The 24200-nt window shown below is 53.6% G+C and overlaps 1 protein-coding gene and 1 long non-coding RNA gene across 2 annotated transcripts; one reads left to right on the plus strand and one right to left on the minus strand.

Moving 5' to 3' along the window:
- Positions 1 to 1246: 1246 nt before the first annotated feature.
- Positions 1247 to 8257, plus strand: LOC129052764 (uncharacterized). Its single transcript, XR_008517924.2, has 2 exons — positions 1247 to 1832; positions 7140 to 8257. It is a non-coding gene; the product is annotated as an uncharacterized LOC129052764 (long non-coding RNA).
- Positions 8258 to 12805: 4548 nt separating this feature from the next.
- Positions 12806 to 17578, minus strand: IL17REL (interleukin 17 receptor E like). Its single transcript, XM_054543836.1, has 13 exons — positions 17333 to 17578; positions 17016 to 17125; positions 16743 to 16857; positions 16460 to 16504; positions 16092 to 16231; positions 15393 to 15464; positions 15253 to 15307; positions 14393 to 14565; positions 14281 to 14325; positions 13965 to 14022; positions 13600 to 13763; positions 13275 to 13355; positions 12806 to 13143 (listed from the first exon to the last, which is right to left on the minus strand). The coding sequence occupies exons 1-13, from the start codon at positions 17439 to 17441 to the stop codon at positions 12958 to 12960; spliced, it is 1353 nt and encodes a 450-aa protein (XP_054399811.1). The 5' UTR covers positions 17442 to 17578; the 3' UTR covers positions 12806 to 12957.
- Positions 17579 to 24200: the final 6622 nt, after the last annotated feature.

A 24200-nucleotide genomic window follows, 5' to 3' on the forward strand; every position in this document is an offset into this window, starting at 1 on the left:
TCTGTCACCCAGGCTGGAGTGCAGTGGCACCATCTCGGCTCACTGCAACCTCCACCTCCCGGGTTCAAGCGATTCTCCTGCCTCAGTCTCCCGAGTAGCTGGGATTACAGGCGCCCGCCACGACGCCCAGCTAATTTTTGTATTTTTAGTAGAGATGGGGTTTTGCCATGTTGGTCAGGCTGGTCTTGAACTCCTGGCCTCAGGTGATCCTCCCGCCTCGGCCTCCCAAAATGCTGGATTACAGGCGTGAGCCACCGCGGCCAGCTGACTATCTGAGTTTAACACTTACTATAGCGCCACAGCAGTCATGACCACGTGGAATCGGCAAAGTGATAGATGCATAGATCCACAGAAGGGAACACATAGTTCCGATACACCCACAGAAACTCATCATCTCCTTTGATCTTTGGCAAAGGGGCCATCCAGTGCAGAAAGGAAAATTTTCTCAGCAAATGCTGCTGGAACAACCGGTCATCGGTATTCTGAGATGAACCGTTGTGGGTGTTCCTGGGAAGGCCTAGGGGAGCTGGGGGCGGGGGCATTTCCAGATGAGCGAACCGGCACCTGCCACTGCTCCAGGGCGCGCAGAGCTGCCTGAGGCCCTGCCCGGGTGGGAGCCCGGCCCGCTGGGCAGCCTGCCCTCGGGTCCTCGTTCATGGATAAAAAGGCACAGGTCAGAGATGGAGACGCTCTCCCCGGCCACCCAGGTGGTGAGGGTCACCCTGAGGCCATCCAGGTGGCGAGGGTCACCCTGAGCCTGTGTCCACCCGGCTCCCTCCAGACTCCCCCGGGATGGGGGAGCAGCACTGCCACGCAGTGGAATCGCCACCTTCGCAGGACGCAGGCGCCTGTGGGGTCCCTCCTGGGGTGAAGGGAGGGTCTCTCCAGGAGCGCCCCGTCGGGGTGGCTCAGCGGCGAGGGGAAGACGCGTCCTGGGAACCTGAAGCTGAGGCAGGAGCTTGTCCTCAAAGACAACTCCCCCAGTAAAAGCTCAAGCGAGGGGGCGGGGAGACGGGAGACCTTGAGCCCCCGCTCCCGGTTCCCGCGCGTGGAGGGGGCAGGACGCCCCGCCCTTATTCCCGCCGCCACGGGGCTCCGCGGAGGCCGCCCCTCATCCGCAGCAGCCGCGGGTCCTGCCCAGCCCTCCAGGGCCTGTAAGCCAAGCCCGAGCCTCGCCCCCGGCCCGCCCCCTCCTCCCGCCCCCTCCTCCCTCTCGCCTCCCCCGGAAGCGCGACGCCCCCGCCTTCCCTCAGGGCCCCGCGCGGGCGGACGCCAGACCCGGAAATCCGGGCGGGAGGTCTGGGCGGCGTCTGCTCCGTCGGGGGCAGGTATCGGGGCGAGTCGGAGCCACGAGGACTCTCCGCAAAACGCCCAGCGACGTCGGTCTTCGCCGAGAGGCAAGTGGCCGCCCCGCGCCCCAGCTCGAGGCTGTTCGTCCCCACGTGTCGTGGAGGCGGCGCCGGACTCGCGTCCTCTGCGGGGCTCAGGACCGGGGCCTCCTGCCGCGCGCCCGGAACGCCCTCCCCGCTCTCCCCGCAGCCCGTCCACACCGCCCGGGCGCCCCTTCTCGCCGGCTCCCACCTGCGGGGCCAGGGCTGCTCCCCTGGAGAGACGGGGTTTCACCATGTTGGCCAGGCTGGTCTCGAACTCCTGACCTTGAGTGATCTGCCTGGCTTGGTCTCCCAAAGTGCTGGGATTACAGGCGTGAGCCACCGTGCCCGGCCCCACAGTAGTATTTTAATAATAGCCATCCTAATGGATGTGAAGTGGAATCTCACTGTGGTTTTGATTTGCGGTCCCCTAATGACTAATGATGTTGAGAGCTCTTTCATGTGCGTATTGGCCATTTGCATATCTTCTCCAGAGAAATGTCTGTTCAAGTCCAGTTTTTATTGGGTTGTGTGTCTTTTTGTTGTTGAGTTGTTGAAATTCTTTATATGTTCCAGATACTAGACCCTTATCAGAGATATGATCTGCAAATATTTTCTCCCACTCAGTGGGTTGTCTTTTTACTCGCTTGATAGTGTCCTTTCATTCACAAAAGTTGTTAATTTTCATGAAATCCAGTTTATCTATTTTTTCTTTTGTTGCTTGTGCTTTCAGCGTTTTTTTTGTTTGTTTTGTTTTGTTTTGTTTTTTTAGACAGAGTTTTGCTCTTGTTGCCCAGACTGGAGTGCAATGGCGCGATCTCGGCTCACCACAACCTTTGGCTCCCAGGTTCAAGCAATTCTTCTGCCTCAGCCTCCCGAGTAGCTGGGATTACAGGCATGTGCCACCATACCCGGCTAATTTTATTTTTAGTAGACACAGGGTTTCTCCATATTGGTCAGGCTGGTCTCAAACTCCCAGCCTCAGGTGATCTGCCCGCCTCAGCCTCCCAAAGTGCTGGGATTACAAGCGTGAGCCACCGTGCCCAGCCTTCAGTGTCATGTTTAAGAAAATGTTGCTAGCTGGGCACAGTGGCTCATGCCTGTAATCCCAGCACTTTGGGAGGCCCAGGTGGGTGGATCACCTGAAGTCAGGAGTTCAAGACCTGCCTGGCCAACATGGTGAAACCACATCTCTACTGAAAAAATACAAAATTATGGCATGCGCCTGTAGTCCCAGCTACTCAAGAGGCTGAGGCAGAAGAATCACTTTAAACCTGGGAGGTGAAGGCTGTGGTGAGCCGAGATCACACCAGTGCACTCCTTGGCAACAGAGTGAGACTCTGCCTCAAAGAGAGAGAGAGAGAGAGAGAAAGGGAAAGAAAGAAAGAAAAAGAGAGAAAGAGAAAAAGAAAGAAAGAAAGAGAAAACGTTGCGAAATCCAGTATTTTCTCCTGTCTTTTCTTCCAAAAGTTTTGTAGTTTTAGCTCTTAAGTTTAATCTTTAATCCATTTGGAGTTACTTTTTGAATATGGGGTAAGGTCAGGGTCCAAGTTCATTCTTTTGCATGTGGTTAACATTTTCTCAGCACCGTTTGTTGAAGACACTGTCCTTTCCCCCATTGAATGGCCTTTTCCCCCTGTTGGGAATCAGTTGGTCATATGTGAGAGTTTAACTCTTAATTCTATTCCATGTCTATCCTTATGCCAATACTATACAATTTTGATTACTGTAGCTTTGTAGTAAGTTTTGAAATCAGGAAGTATGAATCCAACTTTGCTGTTTTTCAGAATTATTTTGGCCATTCAAGTCCCTTGAGATTCCAGGTGAATTTTAGGATCGAGTTTTCTATTTCTGCAAAAAACACCATTGGGATTTTGATAGGGATTACACCAAGTCTGTAGGCTACTTTGGGTAGTATTGCCACTTTAGCAGTCTCAAGTCTTCCAATCCATGAACACAGATGTCTTTCCATTTATTTAGGTCTTATTTAATTTCCTTCAGATGTATTTTGCAGTGTGCAAGTTTTTTAGTGTACAAGCCTTCCATATTTTTGGTTAATTCTTAAGTATTTTGCCTTTTTGGTGCCATTGTAAATGGAATTGTTTTCTTAGTTTCAGTTTGGGATTGTTCCTTGATAGTGTATACAGATGCAACTAATTTTTGTGTATTGGTTTTGTGTGCCTTGCAACTTTGTCCAGTTTGTTAGCTCTAAAAGTGTTTTTCTTTGTGGATTCTTTAAGATTTTCTGCATATAAGATCATGTCACCTACAAATAGAGATAATTTTAATTCTTTTCTAATTTGACACTTGTTTGTTTATTTAATTGCTCTGGCTAAAATATTCAGCACTATGTTAGATAGAAGTGTTGAAAGTGGGGATCTTCGTCTTCTTCCTGATCTTAGGGGGAAGGTTTTCAGCCCTTCACCATTGAATGTAATGTTAGCTGTGGCCTTTTCATATATGGGCTTTATCATGTTGAGAAAGTTCCCTTCTATTCCTAGTTTATTGAGCATTTATATAATGAAAGAGTGTTGGATTTTGTGAAGTGCTTTTTCTGCATCGAGGAAATTATGTGTTTTTTTCTCTTCATTCTATAAATGTGTTGAATCATAATGATTTCTGCATGTTCAACCATCCTTGCATTCCTGGAATAAATCCCACTTGGTCATGGCGTATGATCTGTTTAATACACTGTTGAATTCAGTTTGTTAGTGTTTTGTTGAGAATTTTTGCATCTATGTTCATGAGAGATATTGGTCCGTAATTTTATTTCTTGTAGTGCCATTCTGGCTTTAATATCAGGGGAATGCTGGCCTTACAAAATGAGTTAGGAAGTGTTTCTTCCTCCTCAATTTTTTGGAATAGTTTGAGAATTCTACTTGAATTCTACTTTAAATGTTTGGTTCACCAGTGAAGCTCTCAGCTCCTGAGTTTTGCTTTGTTAGAAGGTTTTTGATTATTGATTCAATCTCTTTGTTATAGGTCTATTTAGATTTTGTATTTCTTCTTGAGTCAGTTTTGGTAGTATGTGTGCATTCAAGAATTTGTTCATTTCATTTAAGCTATCCAATTTGTTGCTTATAGCATTCTTTTATAATCCATTTCATTTCTGTAAAATCAGTAGTAATGTTTCCAGTTCATTTGTGATCTTAGTAATTTTAGTCTTGTTTTATTCCTTGTCAATCTAGCTAACAGTTTGTCAATTTTGTTAGTATTTTCAATGTACTAATTTTGCTTTTGTTTATATCTCTTATTTTTTATTCTCTATGTCATTATATGTCATTAATCACACACACACACACACATATATATGTGTGTGTGTGTATATATATATATATTTTTTTGAGACAGGGTCTTGCTCTGTCATCCAGGCTGGAGTGCAATAGTATGATCATAGCTCACTGTAACTTCAAACTCCTGGGCTCAACCAATCCTTCTGCCGCAGCCTCCTGAATAGCTAGGACTACAGGCATGTGCCACCATGCCTAGCTAATTTTTTAATTCTAATTTTTTGTGGAAACAATATCTTGCTGTGCTGCTCAGGGTGTTCTCAACCTCCTGGCCTCAAGTGATCCTCCCACTTCAGCCTCTCAAAGTGCTGGGATTATGGCATGAGCCACCGCACTCAGCCCACACTAATCTTTATTATTCTCTTCTTCCTCCTAGAGTTGGGTTATTTTAGTTCTCTCTTTTTTTTAGTTCCTTAATGTGGCCTGTATTGAAAGATGTAAAGAGATCTACTTTTTGACATTTAAGAAAATCTCTATTAGATCACTGGCTGACTGCAGAGGTAATGAAATAAACTTCAATGACTACTCATAAGAAGGGATACAGACTTTGCAAACATAGTTTGGAAAAGTCGCTAAACATATTGCCGGGCACCGTGGCTCACACCTATAATCCCAGCACTTTGGGAGCTGAGGCGGGCTTATCACCTGTGGTCCAGAGTTCGAGACCAGCCTGGCCAACATGACAAAACCCCGTTTCTACTAAACATACAAAAATATTAGCCTGGTGTGGTGGCAGGAGCCTGTAGTCCCAGCTAGTTGGGAGGCTGAGGCAGGAGAATTGCTTGAACCCAGGAGGCGGAGGTTGCAGTGAGCTGAGATTGCACCACTGCACTCTAGCCTGAGTGACAGAGTGAGACTCTTGTCTTCCAAAAAAAAAAAAGATAATTGGCCAGGTGCAGTGGCTCACACCTGTAATCCTGGCAGTTTGGGAGGCTGAGGCAGGTGGATCACTTGAGGTCAGGAGTTTGAAACCAGCCTGGCCAACATGGTGAAACCCTATCTCTATTAAAAATACAAAAATATTAGTCGGGCGTGGTGGCGGGTGCCTGTAATCCCAGCTACTCGGGAGGTTGAGACAGGATAATTGCTTGAAACCAGGAGGTGGAGATTGAAGTGAGCTGAGATTGGGCCACTGCAGTCCAGCCTGGACAACAGAGTGAGACTCCATCTCAAAAAGAAAAAAAAAAAAGACAATTGTAGCCCTCAACAGCAATTTTTGAGGAGGAAGAATCTGATTTTCAGAGTTAACCACATTTATATAGCTTGGATATTTGTCCTCAAAATCTCATGGGGAAATTGGATCTCCATTGGAGGCGGGGCCTGGTGGGAGGTATTTGAGTCATTGGGGTGAATGCCTTGTGAATGGTTTGGTACTGTCCTCACGGTAGAGTGAGTTCTCCCTCTAGTAGCTCCTCCGAGATCTGCTTGTTAAAAAGACCCTGGCACCTCACTCCTCGTTTTTGTGTCTCTCTCACCATGTGATGTGCCACCTCCCCTTCTCCTTCTGCCATGAGTAAAAGCAGCCTGAGTCTCTTGCCAGAAGCAGATGCTGGTGCCATGCTTCCTGTACAGCCTGCAGAACCAGGAGCAAGACAAAGTCTCTATAAATTACCCAGCCTGAGGTGCTCCTTTGGCAACACAAGTGGACTCAGACACACATTATAATACTTGAAATGTCCAGTTCCAACACAAAATTACACAGCATACAAAGAAACAGGAAAGTATGACCCATTCACAGGAAAAAAAAAAAAAAAAGGTAATTTTATAGAAGTCACTTCTGAAGCTGTCCAGACATTGGAAGTACAGACAAAAATGTTAAATCAACTATCTTAAAAATATTCAATAAGCAGGCTGGGTGCGGTGGCTCACGCCTGTAATTCCAGCATTTTGGGAGGCCGAGGAGGGCAGATCACCTGAGGTCAGGAGTTCAAGATCAGCCTGGCCAACATAGAGAAACCTTGTCTCTACCAAAAATACAAAAATTAGCCAGATGTGGTAGCACACACCTGTAATCCCAGGTACTCAGGAGGCTGAGGCAGGAGAATCTCTTGAACCTGGGAGGCAGAGGTTGCAGTGACCTGAGATTGCACCACTGCACTCCAGCCTGGGTGACAAAGCAAGACTCCATCTCTCTCTCTCTCTCTATATATATATATGTGTGTGTGTGTGTGTGTGTGTGTGTGTGTGTATTTATATTCAATAAGCTAAAGGGAAATATGGACATGGAGCTAAAGAAAATCAGAAGAACAAGGTGTGAACCAAGAGGCAATCTCAATAAGATGCATAAATTATAATAGGGAACCAAATGGACAGTATGGAGCTGAAAAGCAAAATAGCAGAAATGAAGAATTCAGCTGGGCACGGTGGCTCACACCTGTAATGCCAGCACTTTGGGATGCTGACCCCAGGAATTTAAGACCAGCCTGGGCAACATAGTGAGACCTTGTCTTTACAAAAAAATTTTTTTTTAATTTGCCAGGTGTGGTGGTATATGCCTATAGTCCCAGCTACTTGGGAAGCTGAGGTGGGAAGATTGCTTGAGCCCAGGAAGCCAAGGCTGCAGTGAGTCACATTCCACTGCACTGCAGCCTGGGCAACATAGTGAGACTGTCTCAAAAAAGAAAAGGAAGAAGTGAAGAGTTCAGTCGAGGGGTTCAATGTCAGATTTGTGCACATAGAAGAAAGGATCAGGGAACCTGAAGACAAGGCGATTGGAATTATCCACTCTGAAGAGCAGAAAGAAAAAAGATGCAGAAAAATGGAATAACCCGAGGGACCTGGGACACCATCGAGTATACCAACATACACATCACGGGAGTCCCGAAAGGAGAGGAGAAATAGAAAAGGGAAGAAAAATTACTTGAAAGAATAGTATCCCCAAACTCCCCAAATTTGATGAAATAAATGAATCTACATATCCCAGAATCTCAACAAACTGCAAGCCAGATAAACTCAGAGATCCACAGTGACAAACACTGTTGTCAAACCGTCAAAAAAACAATGACAAAGAAAGCAGCAAGAGAGAAGCAGCTGGTCTCGTACAAAGGAGCCTCAATAAGATTTTTAGCAGATTTCTCATCAGAAGCCTTGGAGACCAGAGGGCAGTGGTATAAGTAAAGGTAACTACACAGGAAAATAGAAAATCAAGGATTATGATAGTTTTGGTTTGTAACTCCTGTTTTTTTTATATGATTCAAAAGACCAACTCATAAAACAGTAATTATAAATCTGTGTTAATGGACATACAATATATAGACATATCTGTGACCCCCAGATATGTGAGACAAGTGTCCGTCAATTCAGGAAGTTTTATTTTGTTGAGGTTGAGGACACGAGCCCATGACACAGCCTCAGGAGGTCCTGACATGTGCCCGAGGTGGTCCGGGCACAGCTTGGTTTTATACATTATAAGGAGAAATGAGACATCAATCAATATATGTAAGAAGTACATTGGTTCTGTCTGGAAAAGTGGGACAATTCAAATTGGAGAGGGGGCTTCTGGGTCATAGATAAGAGACAAACAGTTGCATTCTTTTGAGTTTCTAATGAGCCTTTCCAAAGGAAGAAATCAGATATGCATTTATCTCAGTGAGCAGACAGATGACTTTTTCTGTCTATCCTTTGTCCACAAAGAATTTTTCCACAAATGTGTGGACACAAATTTGTCCACAAGGAGCTGAGGCCAAAACGTTGGTCTCTTTTATTCACGCTTATGTGCCAGGACACCCTGATGGCCTCACCTTCTGCACTTCTCCCCACCTGCCTGCCTCCACAAGCTGACTCTCGCTGCTCTTCCATGAGGCAGTCAGGGACCCTGTTAGAGCCGGGCAATGCAAAGGCCCTGCCTCTGCAGTCTCTGTTCACACATTACCTTGTCTGAGCCTCCCAGGGACCACCCTATTTTTGAAATTTTATATTTTATTTATCTATTGAAATAGGGTCTTGCTCTGTCACCCAGGCTGGAGTGCAGTGGTGCAATCATGGCTCACTGCAGCCTCAATCTCCCAGGCTCAAACAATCCTCCTGCCTTGGCCTCCCAAAGTGCTGGGATTACAGGTGTGCAACACCATGCCTGGCCCCACCCTATTTTATTTCATTTTAATTTTTAGTTTATTATTTTTGAGATGGTGTCTCATTCAGTCACCCAGGATGGAGTGCAGTGGCGTGATCTCGGCTCACTGCAACCTCTGCCTTCTGGGTTCAAGCGATTCTCCTGCCTCAGCCTCCTGAGTAGCTGGGATTACAGGCGCCCACCACAATGCCTGGTTAATTTTTGTATTTTTAGTAGAGATGGGGTTTCCCCATGTTGGCCAGGTGGTCTCAAACTCCTGACCTTAAGTAATCCACCCACCTCAGTCTCCCATAGTGCTGGGATTACAGGCGGGAGCCACCGTGCCCAGCCCCACCCTATTTCAGATTGCAGCTCCCCACACTCCCAATTGCTCTCCCAGCTTCATTCTTCACCCCACACTGGCACCAGCCACGCCCCCTCGCTTACTTATGTCACTTGGCTCTGGTTGTCTCTCCCATGCAAAGGTCAGCTCCATGATCCCAGTTTGCCTGGGACTGTCCTGGTGTCAGCACTGACATGCTGACCCAAGACCCTCCTTAGTGCCAGGCAGCCCCAGACTTGGTCCCCCAGCTGCAGGGCCCGGGATCTTTGCCAGTGTTGTTTGTTCCCGGTGCTGGGTCGGTGCCCAGAGCCCAAGGCTTGCTCAGCTGTGCGTGATGAGTGAATGAGGCAGGCGGGCGTCCAAGGCTCACCCGTGTTACACTGTGGCCCAGATGTGAGCAGGGCTGTGGGCCCCAGTGCAGGTGCTCCTGCCTGCCCCTACCGCACCCCCCTTTCGGGGGCCCAGGGTCCTCAGCACTTTTCTCCTGGCAGGTGTGGGGGTGGGTTTCCGGCGGTGGTGGTGGAGGGAGGGCAGGGACCCTGGCCAAGGAGGCGGTGGGTGCACTGGGCTGTGGGCCCTCCGTGTTGGGTGCTGGGGCGGCTGATCCGGCTTAGCACCAGCACTAAGAGCCACTGCCGCCTGGTGGCAGCACGCGTGTGTCCTCCAGCAGGTGCCTCCCTTGTCTGGGAGGGACAGTAGGACAGCTGAGATCTGAACACAGCCTCTTAAGAGTCCCCAAAGACAGTTTCCCCCATCTGTGGAAGGCTTGAGGGAGCCCACACCCGTCAGGCAGGAGCTCAGCTCTGGGACCCTGCTCTGGCCAATCCTCCTCAGCCCCACCTCCACAGCAGCCAGGATTCCCGGAGTAGCCCTGGGTCAGAGCAGGGGTCTTTGTGCACCACAGGGAGCACCCCTGGCTGGTCCAGGAGGCAGGAGCAGGAACCTGGGGCGGGGGCTGCCCTGCTGAGCCGGGACACTTGTTTTCTGGCTGGGGGTGGACGGGGTCTCCAGAGGAGACATGGAGAGAGCAGAGTGGCAGCTTGTGCTGTCCCACCCACCCCCACTGTGCCCCTGACCTCCCCCAGGCTAGGGAGGGGCACCTGGGTGAGTGGCAGCCTGCATCCCCCCATTCCCCTGATATCCAGGCTAGGGAGGGGCACCTGGGTGAGTGGCAGCCTGCATCCCCCCATTCCCCTGACCTCCAGGCTAGGGAGGGGCACCTGGGTGAGTGGCAGCCTGCATCCCCCCATTCCCCTGATCTCCAGGCTAGGGAGGGGCACCTGGGTGAGTGGCAGCCTGCATCCCCCCATTCCCCTGACCTCCAGGCTAGGGAGGGGCACCTGAGTGAGTGGCAGCCTGCATCCCCCCATTCCCGTGACCTCCAGGCTAGGGAGGGGCACCCTCTCCATGCCCCCCGCTGGCCTCCCTGCCCCTGGTGCCCAAACCCAGCTTCTCAAGCCCCTCACCTGGCCTGACCTCCGCATCCCCAGGGTGTCACCACCACTGCTCCTTTATGGGGACACTTGGATGGGGATGTCTGGTCACACCATGTGACACTGACCTTAGCTGACCCCAAATCCGCTCCCAGAGACCCTGCCCCTCCGCTGAGTCCCAAGGTGCTCCCTGCCCACATGCCCATGGGGGTGCGGCCTCCCACGCCTTTGGGGTGCTCTCGGGTCCAGCCTGGTGGGGATGGCTCCACGACGCCCACGCTCCAGACTTGTCTGTGATGCCGTCACCATCCAGCCAGGCCCAAGCTCCATTTTAACAGCTACCCCTGGACCAGCATTTACTGAGTGGAGGGGACTTACTCGCTCTGCAGCCCCCTCTCCAGTCTGTGGGGCATAGCAGCCTCCGTTGCAGGAGGGAAAAGAAGGCCCAGCGGCCCACGGCCAGCTGGAAGAGGGCAGCCTGGGCCCAGACTGCGGTGGGAGTGCATCTGCAGATGGGGTGCGACCACCACCGGGACAGGCCGGGCACGTGGTCCTGCACAGCACTTAGGTGAGACGATGTCCAGGCTCCAGAGGGTGGCTCAGCGGGGAAGCCAGGGAGCCTACATGACCCACACGAGAGACCTTCAAGGGCCGACCCCATGGCCCACTGCACAGGCCACTGCTGGGCACCCCTGGCTGGGGCCTGGATGTGCCACTTGGAATGTCTGAGAACCGCACATCCCAGCAGGTGGCCCCCAGGCAGGTGGCCTCTGAGACCACAGGAAGTGACTGACCGTTGCTGGGTGAGTGGGGCTGGGATCTGGGGAAGCTGAGACCCTCCGGAGGGGTCCGAGTGGGGCGGGTGCCCCAGTGAAGCTCAGCACCCGAGGATGCACAGACAGGAGAGGTGCACTCCAGCCAGTGTGGGGTGCCCTGGGCAGAAACTGGGGTGATCCTTGACCACCTTGGGCCTGGTCAGCTACAGGAAGGGTGGGGTTGCACCCTGCACCCCAGAGCACTGGGGAAGCTCCGGGCAGCTGCCAGGGCCTTGTCTTCAGGGCCAAGGACAGTGACCATGACAATGAATTGTCTGAGAGGGAGGCTGGGGTCCAGCACCTGGGCCATCTGGGGAAGGCATAGCCCACCCAGGTTCCTGCTATTCCCAGGGCACCCAGGACAGGGCTGAAGGTCTTTTATGTGACCCAGAGCCCCTGAGGGCCCCATGGAGCTGTAGCCCCAGGAGAACCAGCAGGTGCCTGGGCCCCACGGTCAGGTGAGAACACCCCACACTCTGAGGGGGGCCTGGCTCAGCTGTCCGGCTGTGCCTTGGCCTCCTGCCCCCCAGCAGTGTGTCCCTGGCACCTACTTGTTCATGAGGAGATTCCTGGCCTCAGGCTGCCATCCTATGGGGGTGGGTGCAGCTGGAGAGAGATGTAGGGGTGGTACTGGCTGGGGCACCCCCTCCCAGCCCTGCCCCCACTGTGTGATGCTGAGACGTGTGAGGGAAGGGGAGGGGGCTGCCCAGTCCTGGGGGGCCAGTGGCTGTGGACAGCAGCCTCCCATCTGCAGGGAGGCTCAGCAGACAAGTGAAGGAAGAGCGTGTGTGACCCCCAGATCCCCCCACCTGAGCCAGGCCCAGTCCTTCTGCTGCCTCCAGGCCTGTCCCTGGGGCCGTGGACTTGCCCAGCATAGCATGGGCACTCCACAGTGGCAGGTGCCAGCCCTAGGGACACCTGACCAGCAGGTGGCCGTTGCCCCTTTAGTCTGTGATCTGCTGGAGGTGACCTTTGCTGGGGAGGGGGACCTAGGCTTGGCCAAAATGTCTTGCTGGGAGAAGGGGGAGCTGAAGGTCTGCGGGTCCTGCCACGGCCCTGGGCATATCCTGTGGGCAGCAGGCTGCAGGCTGCCCTGAAATGGCTGTGGCTCGGCTGAGCTGAGGAGACATTCCAGAGACCCCTGCCTGGCCCACTGGTGCTCCCTGGAAAGGGTATCCAGAGGCCCTGGGTGCCCGGCTGTCCTATCCACCCCCTCCCACCCCTCCCACCTCTGTAGCTTTTGCGGTTCACCCCACCCGAAGCCAGGCAAGCTCTTGAGCTCACAGGGAGGGGTGCAGGTGGGAGAGCTAGCTCTGACCCTTCCTGGACTCCAAGGCAGAGCCATGCTCCTGACCACACCCAGGCCACACGTGCTTAGTTCTGTCCACTGGGCAGAGTCCTGTCCTGATGTACCCTGGGTCCTGGGAGCCTGGGCCTCGGTGGCTGGTGGGCAAAGGGACATCCCAAGTCACTGGCGGTTGGAACCAGAGCTCTGATCAGGGAAGGTGGACCCCCAGGGAGGAGGCAAGGCCAGTGACAGAGTGAGACCAGGGAGGGCGTGCGGGAAGCCCCAGCGGTGTGTGGTGGAGAGAAATGCAAGGCTGGAGGGCAGTGGTGGGCGCAGGCCTGGGTTTGGTGCAGAAGCCTGACCTGACTCAGGGCCGGATGGTCTCCCCGTTTCCCCCACCCAGTCTCCTGTTCAGTGCACGCCATGCCCAGCCTGCTGTGGGAGGCCTGGGTCTAGTCCTCGGCCTCCTGCGGCCCCTGAGAGCTGGGCACCCGCTGGAGCGGAGGTTGCAGAGCTGCTGGGGCACGGAGAAGTGTACATCGGTCCTCCAGCCCTGCAGGCATAAGGCAGCCCCGTCAACACGGCCTCCTGCTTCCCCCGGGGATGGGGGATGGGAAGGGGGGTTGAACTGAGGTCCTGCAGTGGAGGAGATGGGTAGGGGCTGGGCACAGCAGCGACACCCACCTGGATGCAGATGCCTGGGGCACAGGCCTCCTCCCTGGGAAGGTCCAGGAAGGCAAAGGCAGGGGCGGCTGCCGGGTCACCCTGGGTGGGGGAGGGCAGGTCACAGGCAATGGGAGGAGGGGCGGATCAGGCTAAACACTGTCCTTCTCCCACATCCTCTGAGCACCCACAAAGCAGGGCTGGCCCCCCATCCCTCCCTGCCAGGTAGACTAGACCCTGGGTGGGCTCAGGGCCCGGGTGGGGCAGAGACCACCACAGGGAAGTGATGGGGTCCTGCCACCACCCCCCCACCTCCCCAGGATGGAGCCCCACTCTCTCAGCTCACTGAGACTGAAGGGAGCGGGCTGGCCTGGAGTGTGCGTTGGCAGACAGGGAGCTGTGACTTCCTCCTGTGACACACGTGCACCTGGAAGTGGGCGGGGCTGGACGAGAAGAAGGTGGCCCGGAGGTGGCCCTTTGTGGGCGAAGGCTGGATGGTCATTTTCCAGGCTGTGGGGAGTGAAGGGTGAGACCCCCATCCGGCCCAGCACCCCACCGCCTCCCTTCCTTCCCCAGTGGGCCTGGCATCTGCCCACTGTACCTCCCCCACACTGGCTTGGCACTGTTATCCCACCTCCCTGACCAACACAGAGTGACGTAAAGGATGTTCTGTGCTGTGTCCACACTGCGCAGGCCCCATGGAGAACTTACTTGGGAAGCGACGCTGTTCGAAAGGGCACCGCACCCAGGACCCCCAACTGGTGGAGAACTGCAAAGTGGGTTGAGGGGTGCAGGAAGGTGGAGTGTGTGCAGGACAGGGACAGGCTGGGTCAGCTTCAGGGTGCTCTGGGCCCAGTTCCCCTCCTTAGGCCCTTAGCTCACCCACTGTCAGACCAGGAAGGGGCTCTGAGGGACAGCTGGGAGGCTGGACTGCAGGGCTGGGCAAGGGCCTCTGCCCCACTCCCTGCCCTGATGCCCCCTGGCCCCTCCCAAAATAGGGCACTAGCAGGCTGTGGCAGCCCCTCACCTTCAGGCAGAGCTGGGGCTGGGTGTCCACCAGCGGGTACTGCACCTGAGGAGGGCTCGGGTCAGGCTGTGGCATCCATGCCCACCCCCATCCCTGCTGATCAGGCACTCACTCTTCGATGCACCAGCTGGCTGGATTGCTGCAGCTTACGGCAGCCGGCCCCGGGCCCCGGGCGCCAGCACAGGCTCACATGGCCACTCACAGGGCAGGCGGGCTCCCAGCTCAGTGTCTGGCTCCCGGGGTGGTAGTAGACCGTGTCCCACAGCACCTCCAGTGCCTCAGTGTCTGCAGGAACCCTCCCCGAAACACAGGTCAGCTGGGCCCTACCCTGGCTGCCAGGCCCATGGGGTCTAGCATCCACTCAAGTGACCACTGGGCCAGGGTCCAGAGCAGTCCTCCTATGGGTCTCTGAGCCCTGGCCCAAGTCTGTGCATGTGTGTGCATGTGTGTGGATATGCATGTGCATGGGTACGTGCACCTATGTATGTGTGTGCCTGTGCATGGGTGTGTGTGCATGTGTATGTGTTTGCATGTGTATGGGTGTGTATGTGCATGGGTGCATGTCCATGGGTGTGGGTGTGCCTGCCTGTGCATGGGTGTGCGTGTGCGTGTGTATGCGTGTGCATGTGTATGGGCATGTATGTTCATGGGTGTCTGTGCATGTGTGTGTGTGCAGCATCCTGAGCAGAACCAAGAGCAGGACATCTCTCTTGGGCCCCTCAGCCTTGGTTTTCCCAGGTGAGCTGGTCCACGTGTGCACACATGTACATTGCACACACATACACACACATACACGTGTGCACATCCACATATGTGCGCAGGTTCCCTTGGTGACAGGCCCTTCCGAGCAAGCTCAGGGATTTAGGCTGGGCCTGCCCCTTATCTTATCCCCCTACGTCAGTCCTCATGGTGGAGTCAGGCTGGCCGCAGCCATTCCCACCCTTCCGCCCATTGGCATCCCAGGACACTTGCCGTTTTCAAAGGGGCAGATCTGGATCCGCACCGCGTCAGGGGTCGCAGACCAGCCCTGTGGGAGGGGCTGGGGTCAGTGCAGCCCACCCATCCCTGTGCTCCCCTCACCCGCCTCAAGTCCAGGCCACAACTCCACCGACCTCCAGGCACAGGCACGGCAGCTCCTGGCTGTAGGGCAGGGAGACGGCCTGGGAGACGCTGTTGGCGGTCACCTGCAACCCAGAAAGGGCGGCTGAGGGGCCGCGCGGGAGGGCGGGGGTGGTCTGGAGTGGGCGGGACCTGGGCCGAACGGGGCGGGAGCGGGGACGGGAGGTGGGCGTAGCCTAAGGCTGACCGGGGGCTGGGGCGTGGAGGTGGGCGGGACCTAAGGCCGACCGGGGGCGGGGCGCGGAGGTGGGCGGGGCCTAAGGCTGACCGGGGGTGGGGCGCGGAGGTGGGCGGGGCCTAAGGCTGACCGGGGGCGGGGCGCGGAGGTGGGCGGGGCCTAAGGTTGACCGGGGGCGGGGCGCGGAGGTGGGCGGGACCTAAGGCTGACCGGGGGCGGGGCGCGGAGGTGGGCGGGGCCTAAGGCTGACCGGGGGCGGGGCGCGGAGGTAGGCGGGACCTAAGGCTGACCGGGGGTGGGGCGCGGAGGTGGGCGGGGCCTAAGGCTGACCGGGGGCGGGGCGCGGAGGTGGGCGGGGCCTAAGGCTGACCGGGGGCGGGGCGCGGAGGTGGGCGGGACCTAAGGCTGACCGGGGGCGGGGCGCGGAGGTGGGCGGGGCCTAAGGCTGACCGGGGGCGGGGCGCGGAGGTGGGCGGGACCTAAGGCTGACCGGGGGCGGGGCGCAGGCGCTCACTTGCACAGGGGCGCCGGCGTCCTCGCAGGTGAACCGCTTGAGGCAGAGCCGCACGTAGTAGTCGGGGCTCCCGGAGGCCCTGGGCACCTGCACCAGAATCGCCTTGCGCCTCCGGTCCACCCAGTAGCTGAGCTTCCCCGCTGCAGGAGGCGGCAAGTCGAGGCCGCGCTGGGACCAGCGATCACCGACGCGGGGCTCTGTCTGTCCCGAGAGCCCCGACGTGGTGGCTCCTGCTTGGTTCAGACGTTTGGGAGTCGCCCACCCGAGGGCCCCTCAGGATTTCCCAAATGGGGCAGAAGACCCCGGGGAGAGGAAGCCTGTCGCAGCGTCTGGGGGTCTTCGCAGGGGCGTCGAAGGAGGGAACTCACCGAGGCAGTCGGGCACGCTCCTCCCCACGTCCTCCTCTCCGCAGTCTGCAAACCGCAGAGGCAATGGTGGGGTGCGGGCTGCCCTGCCCTCAGGGGCCATCCTCCTCCACCCGCCCCCCACCCACGCGCTGTGCCTCTGCCATGCGACCTCGAATTAAGCCAAAGGCCTTGCGGGGATCTGTCCAGTGTGAGGGCCAGGCCCCTGCCCTGGGCAAGTCCCAACCCAAGCCAGGCCCTGGAGGCTGAACGGCAGCTGTGCCCAGGGGGGCCCTGGGGACCCTACCTTCCACGAGGTGCCTCTGGTCCAGCTGGACCCCGCAGAAATGAGGGATGGTCCTCAGGGTGACGTAGAGGTGCTGGGCCACGCTCACCGCAAAGCAGCCAAAGTGCACCTGGAGCTGAGCAGGTGCAGGTGTGAGCTGCGTGGACTCAGAGGCACTGCCTACCCCACCCGGCCAGCTCCACTTGTATGGCGGGAGCTTAGAGCCAGGGATAGCGCCAAGGAGTGGCGCCCAGTCTTCGGGACTTGGGTGGCAGAGCCCTGCCTTGGCCTCACCTGCTGCCCCACCTGCTGCCGGTGGGAGGCCCTGGCCACCCACACGCTCTGACACTGCGTCTCCTGGGTGTCCAGGCTCATGGCACAGGCCTCCAGGCCCCGCAGGCGCTCTGGGTGGAGGAAGGACCCGGCAGGGTGCATCAGAGCAGGGCCGCCCCTGCCTCCAGACGGGGCCGTTGGACCCTGTTCCTCTGCCTTCTGTCTGTGAAGTGCGGTTAGCAGTGCCCCCCTCCCTCACCAGGACGCCCAGGGTTTGATGGGAATAAAAGGCACCTGGGCCCACTGCTGGCCCTCCCACCCTCGAGGCCACCTCTCACCATGCAGGGTGATGGAGGCGCGTACACGCAGGAGCATGGAGCAGCCGTCAGAGGGGACACACTGCATGGCAGTGGAGGACGTCAGGGCCTCCAGGACTGACCTGGACATGGACACAGGGCGTGGCCGGCAGAAGCTGTTAAAAATGTTCCCTGGGGAGGGAGAAGGAGTGTGAGGCCTCGAGTTCCCTGGTGCTTGGAAAGGCTTTGTGGGTGGTTCTGTGAAGGGGGAGAGAGCCCTGGGGCTGCACAGTCTTTGCCAGGGGGTCTTTACTATCTTGCCCCAGGCCAATTGGGGAGCAAGCCCCCTGGCATGTGGTGACCCCCCACCGAGACACACTTCAAAATATCTGTGGGACCCCAGGAGTGGGCCCGGGTCGGGGGGCAGTCTGCACACCAGTCTGCATCAGAGCAGCAGAAGCTGCTGCCCCACCTGGCCAACAAGGGGGCAGGAAGCCCACCATGACTTGCTGGCAAGCTCTGTCGCCTCTGCTCAAAGATGAACAGCAGAAAAGGCCAACGCGGGCTTGCTGGGACACCTGGGAGGCGACCCCAAGGTTGCTGCAGCCCAGGCCTCTGTCCACAGGGAAGTGGCCGCATCCTCACAGGGAGGACTTGCCCCCAGGGCCTTTTGCTCTGAGACCAAAAGCCATTCTGGGCAGCGTCACCAGACCTTGGCAATGTGGAGCTGGGTATCATTTTGGGCACTGGGGGCTAAGCAATTTTGCTGCCTTTGCTCAGCCAGGTTTGCAGGTGGGACTCAGAGCAGAACTTCACGTGAGCCACAGAGCCTGGCAACCCAGCCATTCCACAGGAGGACTGCCACCCTCTTTATAGAAGGCATGGCCACCGAGGCATGGGACCCACATGCTGTTGGTGAGACAGTGAAGCTGCTGCTCAGCGGAGCCCACACTGAACACAGCACCCTGCTGAGGCAGGAGAGTAAGGAATGAGGGTAACCGGGGGCGAAGGGATAAGCAAAAGAACAGCAGGTGCAGCCAGTTCCAGGCAAGATTAGGCAGCACACAGGCCACAGCCTCCCTCCTGTGATAATGAGACTCCACTTCAGCCTCTGATTGGTTGCAGGCCTATCCTCCCCAGGGTGTAACCCACCGGAAACCTCCAAAGGGCAGCTAGGAGTGTTACCAAATTCTTTTAGCTTTATGAAAACCCTGTGGAGCACTGCATTCGGGGCCCTTGGCTGCTTGCTTGGGCCTGCTCGCGCTCTGTGGAGTGCTCCTTCACTTCAGTAAATCTGTGCCCTCCTTACTCCATTCTTTTTTGTTGTTTTACTTGTGTATTTTGTTCAACATGGCAAGAACCTAGACAACTGACAGTTGAGAACTTCCACCCAGTAACTCTGTGCCTCAAAGGGGCAATGGGAATGAAGTCCTAATATGCTATGGGTGAGAAATCCAACTCTTTCTTTTCTTTTTTTTTTTTTTTTGAGACAGAGTCCCGCTCTGATGCCCAGGCTGGAGCACAGTGGAGTGATCTCGGCTCACTACAACGTCTGCCTCAGCCTCCCGAGTAGCTGGGATTACAGGCGCGCACCACCACGCCCGGCTAATTTTTGTATTTTTAATAGAGACAGGGTTTCACCATGCTGGCCAGGCTGGTCTCAAACTCCTGATCTCAGGTGATCCGCCCACCTCAGCCTCCCAAAGTGCTGGGATAACAGGTGTGAGCCACCGCGCCCAGCCAGAAATCCAACTCTTACAAATTCCCACTCTAGTCCGGATGGATTCACAGGGATCTGATTTACCCTCCTGCCGGAGACAGCGGGGAAACCAAGGCAAAATCCATGAGCAATGGTTTCAAGACAGTGGGCATGAGGAAGTGAGGGACAGTGAGTCCTGGGAGACAGGAAACAGCCACAGTGAGCTCTGGGAATGCGCCACTCTCTGGGGAGTGTTCTCAGGCAGTGATGGGGGTGGATCCCAAGTGGAGCTTGGCACACTCCCTGAGAGGAGGAACTGGGATGGAGGGTCTGGGCAGCCGGACCGAGTATGAGAGGGGAGAGGATAACGCAGAGAGAGCTCTGGGGAATATGCACTTTGCTAATACTCAGTGGAGTATTCATGAACTCATGCATGTGAGGGAATGACCAGAGGCGGAGAAAGAACCACCCAAGAGAATTTGAGGGAGTGGGCCGGTCGGGGCTCATGCCTGTAATCCCAGCACTTTGGGAGGCCGGGGCGGGCGGATCACCTGAGATCAGGAGTGTGAGACCAGCCTGGCCAACATGGTAAAACCCTGTCTCTACTAAAAATACAAAAATTAGCCAGGTGTGGTGGCTCACGCCCGTAATCCCAGCTACTCAGGAGGCTGAGGCAGGAGAATCGCTTGAACCCAGGAGGCGGAGGCCTGGCGACAGAGTAAGACTCCATCTCAAAAAAAAGAAAAAAAAAAAAAGTCCGGGCATGGTGGCTCACACCTGTATTCCCAACACTTTGAGAGGCTACCGCACCCAACTGACAAAATTTTAAAAACCACTTATGATCATCTCAGTAGTCACAGAAAAAATTTTTTGATGGAGTTCACCATCCATTCCTGATTTAAAAAAAAAAATCTCAGCAAACAGGGAATGAAATTTCCTCAAATTGATAAAGACGATCTGTGAAAAATCTATATGTAACATCACATTTCATAGTGAAAGAATAGATTATTTCCACTCCTCAGATAAAAAACAAGACAAGGATCCCTGCTTTTCTCACTTCGACTCAATACTGCAGGGGGGACCCTACTCCACACAATGAGGCAGGAAAAGAAATAGGCTTCTCGCTTGGAAATGAAGACGTAAAGTTGTGTACCTTTGTAGATGACATGATGGTCTCTGCAGAAAACACTAGTATCTATAAAAAAGGCACTGAAACTAATAAATAAGTTTAGCAAAGTTGCAGAATACAAGATCAATATACAAAAATCCACTATTTCTTTTTTGTTTGTTTTAGTTTTTTGTTTTTTTGTGTTTTTTTGAGACGGAGCCTCACTCTGTCACCCAGGCTGGAGTGCAGTGGTGCGATCTCGGTTCACTGCAACCTCTGCTTCCCAGGTTCAAGCGATTCTCGTGTCTCAGCCTCCCGAGTAGCTAGGACTACAGGTGCGTACCACCACACCCGACTAATTTTTTAATTTGTAGTGGAGACGGGGTTTCGCCATGTTGGCCAGGCTGGTCTTGAACTCCTGACCTCAAGTGATCCACCTGCCTCAGCCTCCCAAACACTATTTCTATATACTAGCAAAGAATAACTACAAATTGAAAATTTAAAAATAAAATAAAGCTGGATGGTTTGGGGATAAAAAGCCAGGCTGTTCTAGGGAGTGGGGAAGGGAGTGAGGGGAGCTTTGTTCCCAAGGCTGGTGTTTCCTTCCCTTGGAGCATCATCCCCGGGGCTTGGTATGCAGCAATCTTCAGAGAAATGACTGTGCCTTAGAACTCGGTGTGTATGTTGTCATCCATATGTGTGAGGCCAACAACTCGCCTTTAATCCTACCACTTTGGGAGGCCGAGGAGGGCAGTTCACTAGAGGTCAGGGGTTCGAGACCAGCCTGGCCAACATGGCGAAACCCTGTCTCTACTAAAGATACAAAAATTTGCTGGGTGTGGTGGTACACACCTGTAGTCCTAGCTACTCCGGAGGCTGAGGTAGGAGAGGAAGGGAGGCAGAGGTTGCAGTGAGCCAAGATTGCACCACTGCACTGCAGCCTGGGTGACAGAGCAAGACTCCATCTCAAAAAAAAAAAAAAAAAAAAAAAAAAAAGACAACCTCCTTTATGCAAGAAATGAGAAATCTGCATCTTTTGACCCTTTCTAGAAAAAAGACAAAGACTTATTCCAGACAACCAAGAAAGGAATCAAAACCAGAAAGTAAAAAAAAAAAAAAAAATGGTGACGCCACGGAGGAGAAGGACCCATGGTGAGCACGGAAAATGAGGACATATACAGAGTTAGTGAAATGGGTTCAGGAGGAGAAGCTGCTCATTGTGAAATTAAATGTATAAAAATAAGAACAGGCTCTTGTCCCAACTAAGCTGACAAAATGAAGAGGAGGTTGTGTAGAAGGAAGGGTGAGTAAAGCAGAAACACACAAGATTAGTGTGGTACAAAACAGAATTCATTGTTACTGTGAGGAAAAAACTGTGAAACCACAATTCATCATAAACACTTAGAAATAAATATGTTTTGCCTTATTCAAAATAAGGCATAAAAATAATATCCACAGAGTCTTACTGAAAGAACACCTAACAGATGTGCTTGCTTCAGGAAGGAGAAGGGAGCTCAACAGGAACAAGTGGGTTACAGAAAGGAGCAGCGAGAGCAGGGAATGGGAAAACATGATGGGGAATTGGGAATTCAAGCTGGTGTTGACAGAGGAGGAGGCTGAGGACAACTCTGTGTGTTTAAAAACACCTGGGCCGGGCATGGTGGCTCACGTCTGTAATCCCAGCACTTCGGGAGGTCGAGGTGGGTGGATCACTTCAGGTCAGGAGTTCGAGACCAGCCTGGCCAACATGGTGAAACCCTGTCTCTACTAAAAATACAATGATTAGCTGGGCATGGTGGTGCTGGGTGCCTGTAATTCCAGCTACTCGAGAGGCTAAGGCAGGAGAAACCCTTGAACCCGGAGGTGGAGGTTGCAGTGAGCCGAGATCGTGCCACTATACTCCAGCCTGGGCAACAAAGCGAGACCTTGTCCCCCCACCCCCCCAAAAATAAAAAAATAAAATAAAATATACCAAAAATAAAAATAAAAACACGCTGGGACTACACTTCCCTCATATGGGAGACCTGGCCATTTGCACCAACTCAACTGCTGAAAAGTACCAATTAGGCTGGAGAAAAAACATACGTTTTTTAAAAACCTTCCTAGAAACATAGGAGAGCTGCGAAAATAATCAGGATGGGGGTGCTGAGGAAAGCAGGGTGTAGGAGGTTGCTTTACAGGGGTGGGGGATGGAAGGAGCATTTCCACCCCAGTGGGAGCTGAGGGCTTTGTGGGGAGGCCCCAGCACATGGTGAGGAAGAACTTCCCCACGTTGAGCTGGGCCTTGACCTGAGTTAGCCAGAACTGGACCGACCCTCTCCCCAAAGCCCAGGCACTGTTCCAGAGTCGCTGAGTGGAGGAGCAGGGAGAGAAAACTCCCCCAAAAGCCCACAACCCAGTACAGATTCACAGCCCAGGCTGGGCCCACCAGGAAGACCCTTGAAACCTCAGTCTGTGAATCTGGTTTAAACGGCCCCAACAGTCAGACACTGCTCCTGGCACCACCCAGGAGCAACAGGAATCCAGCCTCCAGGAGGCCCTCCGTCCTGGGACTTTGAGACGCTGAAGGTAAACAAGCACACCAGGAAGCAGAGAGCCCGGAGTGAGGCTGCGGAGAGGGTGGGCCCAGGTGTCCTCCAGTAACACGCCACAGGCCAAGCAGGTGAGAAAACAGGCTTGAAAATACAGGCAGCAGGAAAGGCTGTGATGAGGGACCAGGCACACCTGAGAGAAATGGAATTCCTAGAAAAAAACCACTGCGACAGAATTAAAATACAACGGGTGATTTTTAAGAGCAGATTGGGGCCAGGCGTGATGGCTCACGCCTGTAATCCCAGCACTTTGGGAGGCCGAGGTGGGTGGATCATGAGGTCAAGAGATCGAGACCAGCCTGGCCAACATGGTAAAACTCTGTCTCTACTAAAAATACAAAAAAAATTAGCCGGGCTTGGTGGCACATGCCTGTAATCCCAGCTACTCAGGAGGCTGAAGCAGGTGAATTGCTTGAAACCAGGAGGCAGAGGTTGCAGTGAGCCGAGATTGCACCACTGCACTTCAGCGTGGGCGAAAGAGTGAGATTCTGTCTCAAAAAAAAAAAAGGAGGGGGGGTGTTAAACTAAAAAATCTATATGACAATTTTCATAGATGCAGAAATTTTTCGTAAAATTCAATACCTATTCATGATGAAAGAATGTTTAGCAAACTAGGAAAAGAAAGGCACCTCTTTGTCTAGATCAGGGACATCTAGTGCAAACATCCAATAAACTTAATATTGAGCAGTAAACCTTTGGAATCATTACCGTTAATATCAGGACTCAGACAGGAATTCTCTCATTCAACATTGCCCTGGAGAGCTGAGCCAATTCCACAAGATCCGCCCCCTTCACCCAATACATAGGTTTACAAGCTGTCATTAGCTGCAGAATATGTGATCATCTATTAAAAAAAGGAGACTCGATAGGAAATCTATTAGAAATACTAAAGAGGTTTATTTTATTTTTTTTTTTTATTTATGTTTTTATGAGGCAGAGTCTCACTCCATTGGCCAGGCTGGAGTGCAGTGGCGCAATCTCGGCTCACTACAACCTCTGCCTCCTGGGTTCAAGTGATTCTCTTGCCTTAGCCTCCCAGGCAGCTGGGATTACAGGCAAGTGCCACCACACCCGGCTAGTTTTTTTTTTTTTTTTTTTTTTTTTTTTTGATTCTTAGTAGAGACAGGGTTTCACCATGTTGGCCAGGCTGGTCTCGAACTCCTGACGTCAGGTGATCCACCCGCCTCGGCCTCCCAAAGTGCTGGGATTACAGGTGTGAGCCACCGCACCAGCCATGCTTTGCATTTGTTGTTTGTTTGTTTGTTAATATAGTCCGCTTTGTGAATTTGCATGTCATCCTTGCGCAGGGGCCAGGCTGATCTAATCTCCTCCCTTAAGCTTAGAGGTCCTTGAGGTGAAGAAATATTTAAGTAAAGTTTAGCCATCTATTTTTCTGTTAAATTCAAGTAAAAATAAACAAAATAGTTTAAATGACATAAGGTAATTTCATTTCTATAAAATAATTTTTATCTGTTTATCCTGCAAATATCTGTATATTTGGCTACACAAATG

Source organism: Pongo abelii, chromosome 23 (genome assembly GCF_028885655.2).
Source record: "Pongo abelii isolate AG06213 chromosome 23, NHGRI_mPonAbe1-v2.0_pri, whole genome shotgun sequence".
Lineage (NCBI taxonomy): Eukaryota > Metazoa > Chordata > Mammalia > Primates > Hominidae > Pongo > Pongo abelii.

Coding starts and splice junctions, on each gene's coding strand:
- IL17REL (XM_054543836.1), bottom strand. CDS start 17,441: ATGTCCAGGTCAGTCCTGGAGGCCCTGACGTCCTCCACTGCCATGCAG. Junction 15,465..16,091: donor ACGCCGGCGCCCCTGTGCAA/GTGAGCGCCTGC, acceptor TCTGGGTTGCAG/GTGACCGCCAACAGCGTCTC. Junction 14,566..15,252: donor GATCTGCCCCTTTGAAAACG/GCAAGTGTCCTG, acceptor GGGTTCCTGCAG/ACACTGAGGCACTGGAGGTG.